Source organism: Fulmarus glacialis, unplaced genomic scaffold (genome assembly GCF_000690835.1).
Source record: "Fulmarus glacialis isolate BGI_N327 unplaced genomic scaffold, ASM69083v1 scaffold26325, whole genome shotgun sequence".
Taxonomy (NCBI): Eukaryota; Metazoa; Chordata; class Aves; order Procellariiformes; family Procellariidae; genus Fulmarus; species Fulmarus glacialis.
Window position 1 is genome coordinate 5,043 of NW_009211546.1, and position 13,416 is coordinate 18,458.

A 13,416-nucleotide genomic window follows, 5' to 3' on the forward strand; every position below is an offset into this window, starting at 1 on the left:
GGAGACGCTTCTATCTGCAGAGGGACATCGTGTGGAGTCTCCTGGCGAGGTGCATTTTCTTCCCCTTTATCTCCCTTTTCTGTATAACCCATGTGAAAAACAGCAGACATCGAGGGTTGCCTGGCGTGCTGGGGGATAGCCTCGGGATGAACCCCAAAACAAAGCCTTCTTCCTGGGACTGGCAACCAAGAGGAGGGACAGCTGCTGGGGCTTCTCCGGGAGCGACCTAGGGACTGCGAGCCGGAACACAGCCCAGCCCCAAAGCTCGCAGTCCCTCAGGGCCACGCTGTGCCAGAGCTGCTGACCCTTTTAGAAGCACCCTTTGAGAGGGTATTTGGCAGACGAGGCTGCAGGGGGGATGGTGCCCTGCCCTGCGGCGAGAGGGACCCCTCCCACGCTCCCACTCCATCCCCCCAGCAGTGCAGCAGGATGGATAGTGCCGCAGCAAAGCTCTGACTGCACATTTGGGTGTCCCTGTTCACACCTGCTGCAGAGAAGGCTAGGTGAGAAAGGCAGCATCTCAGTGGGGTTTAAGGATGTACAAGTATCCTACTTGGCCTTCAGAAGAGAAGTGCAACTAGTAGCTCTACAAGCACTCAAATCACAATTTTGCTGGAATTTAAATGTAAGAGCAAGCTACAAAATCCCATCCTCGCCGCTCAGGCGCTTGTAAGCGCCTACATCTCCTGTGAAGAAGTTGCACTTCTCCTTTCCCTTCACTGTGCCCAGAGCAACGGTCCAACTGGGCTGCAAGCTGTCATATTGCTTTCAGAGAAGACACACGTGTAATGAAGCTGTGAGTGCCTGAAGCATTGCCTCTGCAAGCCCTGTGGTGCTGAGGCATTTGCAAGTAACCGCAGGCCGGTAGCCATGGTGCAGTGCAAGCAGCCTGTCACTGCTGCTAATGACATACTTGATAGGCTGAAAGGCTTCCAGAGAAAGCGTATGTGACACACCTGACATGTCAACAGGCGAGGCCAAGACGCACCTGACACTCGTGACATGCTTGGTAGAAGAGGCAAGGACTTCTGCTCCAGCAAAACTGTTTGCAGACTGCATTTATTTGCTTTGATCTTGGACTTCAGTGTTTCCCTCCGTGCTACAGTAAATAAAACAGCTCAGGATTCAGGAGAACCATCACTTGCAAGTCCATAACATATTGACAAGCACACCTGCCAGTGGGACTTGGAAATAAATATACTATCAAATCCCAAATCATGGTCTTCCTTTCCAACCAGCACAGACCCAGCCTCCCAGGAGGTGCTCTGGAGTCAGCCAGCCCCTGACATTGAAAGCAAAACTGGATGCTTTTTACTCTGCAATTCATTAACGCACCCTCCAAGTTTCCACTGCAGCGGAGTTGCAGCCACCAGCGGGGGCTCAGGCAGGCTCCCTTTGCCAAGATGCATGGAGGTACCAGCTGGTTGCCACAGCCTGGCGTGTGGCTGTGCTTTCCCCCGGGGCTCTCCAGTGAAGGCTGGACAAGCCCCACGCATCTCAGATGGGAGACAGCCATGCCTGGAGCAGATGCTACAGGAACCACTGCGTCTACCACTCTTTGTCACCTAGGACAGGGGATGTGAAGGGCTGGGGTTGCCCTTATCTTTCAGATAAGCCTGAGCCATGTATCTTGCAGCTCTTTGAAGAGTCAGAGCAAAGGTGTATCTGCCCCAGGAGCCTGGCTCCAGCAGCTGCCAGTAGTGGACACCGAGAAAAATCGTCTAAACAGGAAAAGCCTATAATGATATTTCCTCATGACACTTTCCAGTCTCCAGCAATTTGAGGCTCAAGGACTTCCTGAGGTGGAAGTGATGTTCCTATAGTTAATAGTCCTTGATGGATTTTTTTATTCCATGAGTTTATCCTTGTAAACTTCTCACATCCACAGTGTGCAACAGCAAAGCTTTCCTTGGCTGAATTATATTTTGGGTAAAGACAAATCTCTTTTTGTTTGTTCTGCACCTGCTAGTCTCATTCGATGACCTTTTTTCTTATGCCTCTGAAGCCACACAGAGTGTCAGAATTTTTATTTGACAAGCACCAGCACGCTGACATGAGAGAACTGCTGAGGGTTGCTGAGCTCCTTCAGCCCTGCCTATCTGAAACAGCCCCACGTTGCTGTAGAGCCATGCATCGGGGTTTTTCCTCTCCTTGCCTTAAAAAGAAGCCTGTCCAGGACCGTAGGCCCCAGTTACCACTGCCAAGCCTCGCTTTGGAAATTATGTCCCACAGCTGTGCATGGAGAGATCTGATGCCAACAGAGCTGCAAGCCAAGATGCCGTATCTGAACTTCCCCAAATTTGCAGCGTGCGCACCCAGCCTTTGCAGCTTGCACCAGGCTCCACTCTGGTCAGGTCATAAATCAGCTTCTTCAGAACCTGCTGCCCCTCGGCTGGGCCATGCAAGGGGCTGAGCAGCTGGGGGGAACCCTGCCCCTCCACAGCCTGCCGAAGCTGTGCTCATGCAGCATCTTGAACAGCAGTACAGCAATTTCTAGACTCAGGCCCCTTCTTGTTGAGGTGCTATTAGCAGCTGTATTTTCCAGGCAGCGTCAGCTTCTGCCGAATCGGACTTTTTTCTACCCTTGCTCCACCCTGCCATTCTACAGCAACACCTTTGGAGAAATTGATCCCCTTCTGTTTGCAAAAATGGTGCATTTTTCTGTTAGGGGAAATTGGAGGTGTTGATGTCAGCGTGCAGGAGGGATCTGCTGGGTGATTGTCTGTGGAAGCTTTGTAGGTGCCGCCTGGCACCAGCCCCAGCTCAACCCAGGGAAGAGGCTGCTGGTGCTGCTGTGATGGGGACCTGCAGCTGGTGGCAAAGGGGTCCCCCCACCGCAGCTTGCTCATCAGGCAGCAGCAGAGCTTGGCACACAGGCTTTCCCCCTGCACCTTCACAGCAGCCCCAGCATCTCTGGTGGTGAACAGGAAAGGTGAGAGGAGGCCATTGCTCTTGGATGTGTAGGCAGCCACAGCCCATGCATGGAGCTTAAAACCCCAGGAGAGGGGGCAGTTTGCTAGCACTGATCCAGCTACGGGTCAAATTAAACTCATTTATCTCAATAATCTTAGAAGAATCTCCATGACTCTGCAGCCAAAGGGGATGTGGTCTAAGCAGGGTGTCCCTTGCACCACTGCAGATCGAGGAAGCATGGAGCATGCAGAAAGCCCTTTTCACCCCAGAATTACCACCTGGGGAGGCTTGAAGCATCTGGCAGGACAGTCCCAGAGAAGCCAGGCGTCTCTTGCTGACCCTGCTGAATCTGGGGCAGCCTGTCCCTTTCCTGGGTGAATGCTACCTTCCTTTGGACACCCCGCCTCAGGCATTGCTGTGGGCCTGGCTGGCCGACAGAGCCTCCCTCTGCTCTCTGAAATGACATGTCTGAACTGGAAAGTAGTTGCGTGAGTTTTATTTCCCTGTTTATTTCAAAAACCTTTTTCCTCCAAAACCTTCTCAGGACTCAGAGCCTTTCCAGGGAATTATTACTTGTGTATTATTGCCAGGCACAGGCTGCGGGGACTCTCTGATGGGGAGGCTCAGTGACAGAGATGAAATCCCCCCTTCAGCTCAGCCCGCGGCGCCGGGCCCTGCGGTCTGGCCTTCCGCACGCTGCCCCGAGGCAGCTGCTCCTTCGCAGCTCTGCCTGCAGCTTCTCTGCAGCCAGGGAAGCCACGAGGGGAGGCAGCATCGGCTCCGTGGGTGCCGGCCTCGGCTTGCTACTCATTTTCTACATAAGGAGGGGAGCAGGTGATGCAGAAGTACTGCCCTGTCATTTAAAGCTGCTCTCATATATTCCCATGTTGGGGGTTGTCCAGTAACACTTGCTTTCTTTCTTTGTCTCCAACCAGATCGTGGCTGCTATATTTGCTATTGCAGGGATAGTTATGATGACGTACGCTGATGGATTTCACAGCCACTCCGTTATTGGGATAGCCCTGGTGGTGGGCTCTGCCTCAATGTCTGCTCTCTACAAGGTAAGCACGCCTGGGTCTTCACCCCCAGGAAGATGCCAAGCACCCCCGTCACTCACTTTAACTGCTCCTGTCTTACTTGCAAACCTTCCTTCAGTTCGGTGCCATGTGCCCTTTTTGAGGGGCTCTGCCGTAAACACACTGACTCTGCAACACTGCATTCAGGTATTCACTTGCTTTGATGTCTGCCCTCACTTTGGATAAAAACTCCTATTTCCTGGGAAGAGCCTTCTCCAGTGCCTACAGCAGGACTTACAGATGCCCCACCTTCTTGAAAAAAGAGGCTGCTTTTCCAGAGGTGCTGGATTTAATGACTCATTCTGGAAGTGCCCTGCAGAGATTTAGCTTCTTTTTCAAGTCACTGTGTTACCTCCCCTTGCCAGTTCTCCTTCAGTGGCATATGTAGCCTACACTGGACTTGAAGTATTGTTTATCACAGAAATGATCAAGTGCTTAAAATCCAAAGCACATGCCTATGAATCAAGGTCTCATCCTAACCAGCCGGGCACGCTGCACTATGTGTAAGATGACATGCAGCCTTCTCAGCTGGGCAGAGAGCCGTTTCACTTAGCCTGAGACACGTGTGTGCATTTGCCTCTGTGCTGCTCATGGCGCGCAGAGTTGCAGTCCACAGAGAGGAATAAGCACTTATAGGGTGCGGTTCACCCACCCTGGCTCAGATGTGGAGACTGGGATGAGGTGTAGACATCTCCATCTGGTCTAATGAATCGCACCGTACCAGTCCTCCAACACAAATTGGCCAGGCAAGCCCTGCAGCCTTAACACAAGCAATCCAGGGAGACTCGCCAAACTGAGAAGCATCTGTCTGTGTCCCTCAACGCTGAGCTGCAATGCTTTCTGCTCACTTTTTCAGATCAGCCTATGTCTTACATAAGGGAGGTCATGAAGTTCCATACAGCTCTTTCCTCTAAAAGAGCATTTCCTTGCAAGACCAGAGATGTGGCCCTCCAGACCCGAGGAAACGCCATGGCTCTGGAGTCATCTGCAGGCGGGGAGGGTTATTCAAGGCTAGAACCTAGCTCTGCCCCCTCTCCCACGGCACCTCCACTCCGTGGCGGGAGAGAGGGTCTCAGGGCTGCTCCACCAGAGCCCATGCACGGGGAGGTGATGGTGGCAGTGCTGGCAGGGTGTTAGTCTGCAGTGCGCCCCACATGCAAGGACAGATGGAGCTGTGCAGCTTGTTCTGCAACAAATGCTGCTCTGCCACTGCTGCTGACGCTCTGCTCTTGCTTTCCGCAGTCTGGCTCAGTTTCCGTGAATTGTGCGTGCGGAAGGGACAGGCAGATCTGCAGGCAGACAAGCTGTGCCATGTGCAGGGCAGATCTGCCCGCAGACAAGCTGCGCCACGTGCAGCAGAGCCGGCTCCAGCTGCCCTCCTCCCCCAGACACGGACGCTTCAGTCTGCCTGTGCCAGCTGCCCACCCTGCCAGGGGCAACACGCCATCCTCAGGTGGCAAATGAGGAGTAAGTGGCTTTTGGGACATTTTGCTCCATTATGCAGAGCGGCAACACAGCTGCACTGGCCAGTGATGGCTGCGAGGTGGTGGGAGCGGGCAGCAGCCCCGCGAGCATGGCAGCCCTGCAGTCTTGCCGGCGGGGCTCTAGTTAGGTAAAGGGAAGAGACAACTGACACTAGCAAGGCGGCCTGCCATCCCGGCACAAACCAGTAAGTCAGAGTCCATCCGCTCCCCTGGTTTGCAGCCCGTGGCAGGGGAAAGCTGTACCCAGAGCCCATGGGATCCACCGGATCCTCTGCAATTCTGTGGTGGAAAACTGACACAGACCCCAGCCTGGGCCAGTCCGCGGGGGCTCCCCGGATGGGCCACTCACACCCCTCATTTCCTCTCTCTTTATCCCTTCTCCCACTAACAAACCACAGCTTTTAAATCCCATCCTGTGGTCTCATTAGTCAGGCTGCGGCTGTGCTCTGGGCTGCGGGGCTGCTGCTGCGCCGGCTGCCTTCTGGGGATGAGCCCAGGCTGGGCTGGCACCCTGGGGAGGTGCACAGACGCTGCTGTCCTCGCTGCCTGAGTCTGCGGGGCAGCAAGCTGCTCCCTCCTTCAGAGAAAATGGACGTTGCGCGCATTGGTATAAAACCTCATTTGTCTTCCTAAAAAATACACTGGAAGTGAGTGTCCAGCAAAGGAAAGGAGCTGCTTCTGTGAGCAGCTGCTGAAGTTGGTACCTACAAGAAGAGAACCTGGTTGTTAAGGGGAAGGTTTTTTCTTTGTTTATGTACGTGTAATATCCCCTCTTGCTGCTTCCCACTGACCAAATCTATCTTTTAAAACCTGACCAGGGAGGTCAAGTCAGGAATGTCAGAGGGAGCCTCAGCTCCCACAGAGGGTGGTTTCTCCAGGGTTGCACGGAGTGCAGGGCAGGGCAGTGCTGGTCATGGCGCCCACGAGCCCATCACCCAGACACCCTGCAGCCCGCCTGGGCCATGGCAAGGCCCCATTTCAGCAGCCTTCCTCCATCCGTCTCTAGGAGGAAGAAGAAATCCACACCACAGAACCCCCCGCCTACCTACCACCAGGTAGACGGGCCAGTCAAAGCAAAGGGAATGAGGACAGGAGGGAACGGCCTCGGAGCCACCCCCTCCTCTCTGGTGGAAGGGGGCCTGGAACAGTGATGTCTGACGCGGGGAGATCTCAACACCTTGCTTCCTCTCCTCCCCCTGCCCTGCTCCACCAAGTCTTCCGTTTTTAATGTCAAATTTTCCTGAGGTTTTCCCAAAGGGAGCATGCAGGAAAGAGACTAAAGGGTGTAGACTAGGGTGAGCAACCTTCCCTTTCTGGAGGTCCCTTTCAGGCCAAATGTGCCGAGTCCCCTTCCCGCCTGGGCTCGTTTGGCAGCTGCCCCTGCCTGTGCTCCGGGAGGGTGCCAGGAGGGAAAAGGCTGGGGCACACGAGCTGCTCGCCACAGCTTCATGAGCAGCCGCCTCAGGTGTCCGGCAAGCGTCACCGCAGAGGTGCTGACTGACACCGCTCGGCCCCAAGCACTGGCTGGGTGGCCAGCACGCGGGAGCCCCTGGAGCCAGGACACCAGCCCTCCAGAGGAGCGGTGCAAGAGAGTTAAACCCATGTCTTTTCCTCCTGTAGGTTTTATTCAAACTTCTTTTGGGCAGTGCTAAATTTGGAGAAGCTGCCTTATTCCTGTCCGTGTTAGCTGTCTTCAATGTCCTCTTCGTTACCTGTATTCCTGTCATTCTCTATTTTACCAAAGTGGAGTACTGGAGCTCTTTCGACATCGTTCCTTGGGGAAACCTCTGCGGATTTTCGATTCTCTTATTGAGTGAGTAGATGGGGGCTCTCGCACTGCTTGGGGTGGAGGAGGGTGCCAGAAACTGGCCGCTGGGGCAAGCTGTAGATTTCTGACATACCGGAGCTGTTTTCCCTTCTTCTCAACCTAATTATTAGCTGGAGAAATCCTGCAGAGAGCCCATTCCTAGGTGGCAATGTAGACCCCGCTCCTGCTGTTCATTACCAAGCCAAAATATTGTGGCCGTCATTAGAAGGTGCTGTGGGACTAAACTGTAAAGCTTGTCCTCACTCGTGAACTCTGCCTCACAGAGACAAGCGACGCTCGCCCGGGCTGTGACGGGAAGCAGCCCTGCCGGCAGGGCATTGCCTTGGGCTCATCAGCATCCCCCGAGCAAGCAGGTTAGGCCAGGCCCGTCAAGGCCAGCCTCCGGCGCCTCTGCTGACTTCAGGAATAGCTAATTGCTATTCCTAAAGAGCAGGAAACTGTTGAAAAGGTAGCGCTGCATAGCGCTGACGGGAATTTGGTAGGTGGCACTCCTCTCTTCTGCTGCCACTGCTGTGCCACCAAGGGAACCCTGCTTGGGAGGGATGCCAAATTTAAGTTTTAATGATTCATGGTCATCAGAAATGTGATGCTGTTCCTTGTTAAACTAGATGTGTTGACTGTGCTGCCACAGTTGGTCCCTCAACTGGATGACAGCATCACATCTCCTAAAACGTTCCTTTCATTTCAAACAGAAATAGCCCTTCTCCATCCCTATCTCGAGTCCCCGCTCCTTTTACCCTGAACAGTCACAACGCTTGACTCCGGAAGTATCTCCAGTTTACTGATCAGTGAACTCAATGGAAGGTTTCTGTAAGCAAGTATTGCAGGACTTGGCAAGCGATCACTGGGGCGTGCAATGTATAGGTACCACTAGAAGACAATCAGAGCCCCAGCTGCTGACAGGTTCAGTATTGGCAAGGCTCTCCTCACTTTGCTAAAGCTAATCACCGTAAAACAAGGGTGAATTTGGTCCAAAGCAATTACTAATTTGTCATGACACACTCCATGAACAGTGTATGGTATCACAATGGAGTGATATTATAATCATTCTGTTGTAATGATATTATAATAATATTATAATTTCATTGTACAAAATTATATTTAGCAAGTTCCTGTCTGGAAGAGGGTTAGATTTACAGCATCTTCCACCTGCAGCTGGAGGCAGCTTTTCAACAAAAAAGGTATCCAGCCAGAAGCGACTGTTTGGCTGAAATCTCCCAGATGAAAAGCGTCTTTCAGCAGGGCAAAGTGGATTGGTATAGAGAGTGGGAATCACTGCACATTACACTGAGAGACAGGTTGTACCCACCTGATCCTGCCACTGGACTCCCGTGGGATATAGAGCTCCCCAGAAACAGCAGTGTCTCAGGCAGACGGACATGCAGCAGACAGACGTCTGTCCACAGGTATCTTCCAAGAATAGCAACAGAAGTTAATAGGCCTTCTATTTGAAGGTAGTAATAAAGCATAAACATTTCAAGTGACATTTCCTCTGCCTAGTTTCACTGTAATAAAAGGTCTTTTTCTTTCCTTCTTCAGCATTCAATATTCTACTAAATTTTGGGATTGCTATTACATACCCCACCTTGATTTCTCTTGGAATTGTACTGAGTGTCCCAGTGAATGCAGGTAAGAATTTCTGCCTTTTGCACCTTAATGAATACATTAAATCCGTGGCCTTTCAAGTACACAACAGGGATAAAAGCAAATAGCTTTATTAAACATGTTTTGCATCTTCTCTCAAAGGCTTATGGAGATGACACTGATTAAAAATGTATACTTTATGTGTTAAATATGTATTGTATAATATTACGTGAATATTCATAATCTCTAGAATTGCTTTTTAAGTTACTGTCCGAAGAAGCCTGCATACTGAAAAACAAAGCAGATTTGAAGTTTCTGGGCTGGGATGAAAACTCATGGATGAAGTAGAAATCAATTCTTAATGATTTCTTCAAGGCGGGCTTAACACTAAATTGAAACAAATAAAATTGCTTACATTTTAGAGCTAATATGTACTAGTAATTCTGCTTGCCTTGGTAAATAACATTGCAGGCGTTTATCAAGAGCACTGGACAATTTAATTTTGGGCATGGCCTGGTACATTTCTCTGACCGTTTTCTGAAATTTAGCAAAAGCCAAGAGACTGCAGAGCCCGAGAGGGCTGGGCAGGGGAGCGCAGAGGCAACCCTGGCCCAAACCAGAGCCACCTCTCCCAACCCCGGCTCCTAAAACCCAGCGTGCTGAACTGGTGCCACGGTGCAGGCGGCAGCTCCCAGCTTTGTGCTGCCTATGTGCAGGCAGAGCCAGGCACCGCTGGCTGCCCCGGCAGATTTTCATACTGAACGGTGTGATCCCCACCAGAGTGTGTGCACGGCCCAGGGTGTGCAGGGTTTGTTATTCAGCGGGGCAGTCAGGCCGAGAAGAAAAATTCGCACAAAAGAGCTGTGATGCCAGGGAAGGGAAATGCCCCTTTCTCTGTGTACCTGGACCTCAGCAGGAGTTCCCGGGCTGTCGGCGAGCAAGGGACAAGATGCTGCCACAGACAACAAGTGCAGCTCCAGGCAACGTCCTCTTTTGCACCCTGAGCCCACAGGCCAGCTCCGCCTGCTCTGAAGGGGGCCGTACCCTACTGCGTGCCGAACCAGCAGGAAGGTAGTCTCCCTGCCACCATCTCCTCCGTGGTCATGTTCTCCTGCCCCAGCCAGCCTTCAGAGCCCGGGAGGCGGGGTGGGGGGAAAGGGGATACTGCCCTAATGCTTTGTCCCACGTAATAACACCCGTTCAATCTCCCACACAGTTGTCGATCACTACACGAGTGAAATTGTCTTCAACAGTGTCCGAGTAATCGCCATCATCATTATTGGCCTGGGCTTCCTCCTGTTGCTCTTGCCAGAGGAATGGGACGTCTGGGTAATAAAGCTCCTCACGCGTCTCAAAGTCCGGAAGAAGGAAGAAATCCCCGAAGGGAATGGAGACATTGCTTCAGGACTGCCTAACAAAAGCCGGAGAACTCGCCCCTCCATGTCATCCTTTGCTCATTAAATGTTCTTTTTACCAAAACTTTGTGGTTAACCTTATATATGATGATGCAAAGGTCTTTCCTTGGGAAGAAGCACACCTGTCCAACACCCTGTACATACCTGTACAGTTTTGATATGATCACCATCTAAGGCATCGAGTCTTGGCATGTCCAGTTTGCTTGTACTTTTTTCACATCAGACCTTTCACTTAAGTAGTACATTGAAAAAAAAAACTGCAAACCAAGAACCTCTCTTCTCTTTTTAAATGAATGTAATATATAGTCAAAATATATTTGCATAGGTTATTTTAAAGAATGATTTTCATGAAAAGCAGGGCAGACATTTTGAACATTAGGTACCGAATGACGCATTGCACACTGTGATTTAAAAGAAACAAATGCTATGCTACATCACATGTTTATTTTTGACCAGAGCTGTACTCTGAAAGTTTTCAAGGAACCAAAAGGGAATCTTATCGGGGATGGGAAGATGGGGGGAAGAGTGGAAGGAAGGAGGTTTGGAAATCACTCTTATGTAGATAAGCGCATGTTGCGCTGCAACCAGGAGAAAATTCAAGCGCTAAAAATGCTTGCACTAAAGCACTAGAGAGGAAGCAGTTTAGAGCCCAAATCTCCTTATTCTGCACATGACTGTAGTCCACATTTAAAATCATGCAAGAGAAATCCAGTGCCTTCTACAGAACTCTTGTCTTTATCCACGCAGAACCAGGTCCCGCCGTGAGGTACTTGCAATGGCAGGGCTCAGGCTTGCAGCCCCGGGGGACGCCAAATTCCCACCGACATCAGGACGTGCCCCGCATACGTGCTGTGGCTTCTGTGGGAATGCAGGGCCCAGGGAACTGCAAGTTTGCGCGCGGGAGACCTGGTTCTTTCCCCACTTGCGCAGGTTTTACCCCTGTGTGGAGCTGCGCTTGATTAACACCAGTGTGAGGAAGGGGGAGTCTTGATCACGTGTGGGACAATCCGACCGAAAATGATCAAAGGGGCTGGCAAGAGCGTGGTTGCTGATGTACAGTCTGAGAGCACGGACTAAGGGGGTGAATCGCCAGTTGCTTTTACTCCATAATTGTGAGTGTTAAGAGTTAAAAATGTAAGATATTTACATCAAATGTAACACTTTTTATGAAACTTGTAAGCACCAGGATGTTTACTTACGCGATTTTGGTTCGCCATTAAATTTCTATCTGTGATAGATCACATGCTATGTAAAAAGGGGGGGGGAAAGGTTATAGTTTACTATTTTTGAAGTTTACATTGTTGCATACAAAATTAAAAGTGTTCTTTTGAACTGCTGCCACAGCCTAAGGGTCCCTGCTGCCACTGAGGCCCTCTTTGTCTCAAGCAGGGGTGGCATTCACTTCAAAACATTATAGCAAATCAGATTCCATTATCTGTTTGGCAAAGCTAAATAATAAAAGATTTTAAATTCAGCCTCTGTCAATGCTATCTGTTTCCTTCTCTTGACTGCACCTTTATTCCAGTTTTACTGTGGGTAGTATTTGGCCAAAGCGATCAGAAAGGAGAGACAAGATCATTAAAGCAACCAAGGCTGCGACTGATGCATTGCTTGCCAGTCTCTCCTCAACAGGAGGAGCTTTAGACTCCTGGACAAATCTGTCCGGAGGGCTGATGTTAGGCATCAGTCAGAAAACACGTGTCCAGCAGAAGTAGACCAAAGGCAAAGCTGACCTTCCTTTGAAACTGTCAGAGAGCGGCCATAAATGCATACGCTAATAGGTATTTAGGGGCTATAGATGGGACAAGAGTTTCTACATTAATAATTAGTGCAGGCTGGATGTTGTTCCCTACATACCTCTTCACGGCCAAATAGACACTAAAGACTTGCTAACGGAGATTACACACACAAGCAAAAATCTGAGGCTGTGGGAAGCTGCTCGCAACTACTGTCCCATTCAGTGTTACACACCTGAATTTTTAAATCTATGTCTTTGGGAAGCAGGGGAGGGTAAGGCACAGGACAGGAGCACAGGTACAACTCTAATAACTGGTTTGAAGGGCACACACGGACACTTGATCTCAAAGCTCCCAGCTTAGAGTTTACTCCATCTTCGGGCATATCATTTTGTCATCCTCAAAGCACCCCACGTCCCTCCCAAAGCCCCTGCTCTGAGGCAAAGCCAGAGAAGACTGTACAAACAGTCCTTCCATTTTCCATAGTCCCAACCAGATGACAGGCATCTCCTGTCATCTCTGCACTCCATTTTACTGTGTGTTTGATGCAGTCTGGTAGGTACCCAAAAGGCTCTAAATGCCACTTTAAAAATGACAACTAACCTGTGTTTGTTACTAAAATGGCAGATTTTTTAACATTCAGTACAGATCGTGGGGGAATTTAGGCACCAGAATGGATAGCAGCATCAGTAAAACTCTGTGATTTACCAGATGCAACTGTCATTGCTTCTGTTGGCTCATCCTTCCCGAGAACAGGCTAACCACACGCAAGGGCTGGGATTTCAAACAGCACTTTATTACAATCTCTCTCCTGAGTGGGAGCCGAGCAAACTAGATTTATCCATGTTAAGCAATTCTACACTACACATAGACGAATTAATCAGGTGAAGTGACCTGTATTTTTCCAGGCAACACCTTGTCCTAAGGATAAACACCTGACTTGACGGCGAGCTGCTGCTTAGCAAAACCTTCCAGACAGTGAAGCCCAGGATGTGACTAGAAGAATGTCAAGAAAGCAGCATGTCCATATGGGTGCGTGTGTGCATCTACAAGTGCCAGAGCTTCCCAGATCTGATAAGCTGAGGAATGAAAGGAACTGGAGTCGTTGCTTCCCACCAGAAAGACAAGACAGAGAGCAAACCCTTCTGAGAAGGCATTAGATGAAGGGCCACCCTTCAGGTGAGGGCAAGATTGAACCCCCCTGATCTTGGACTGTTAAAGGACTCCCAGGACAAATTCAGTGCGTTGGAGGTGCGGGCTGAGTCGTGGCAGGCTCCCCTGCTTGCCCTCATAGGCCAAAGCACTGTGTGCAACGTCTGCAGCACCCTGCGAGTCAGACCCACTGCTGGCCTGGATGGACCCCACGCAGCTCTGCAGGGC

General features: G+C 50.7%; 1 protein-coding gene across 1 annotated transcript in view; it reads left to right on the top strand.

The window, feature by feature from the left end:
* Positions 1 to 10,355, top strand: part of SLC35F3 (solute carrier family 35, member F3) — a gene marked incomplete at its 5' end in the record, with an annotated part of 12,997 nt that extends 2,642 nt beyond the window's left edge. Inside the window, 4 exons of the mRNA XM_009577589.1 lie at positions 3,849 to 3,974; positions 7,094 to 7,286; positions 8,841 to 8,930; positions 10,102 to 10,355. Coding sequence (XP_009575884.1) covers positions 3,849 to 3,974; positions 7,094 to 7,286; positions 8,841 to 8,930; positions 10,102 to 10,346 — 654 coding nt within the window. The remainder of the gene's footprint in view (positions 1 to 3,848; positions 3,975 to 7,093; positions 7,287 to 8,840; positions 8,931 to 10,101) is intronic.
* Positions 10,356 to 13,416: the final 3,061 nt, after the last annotated feature.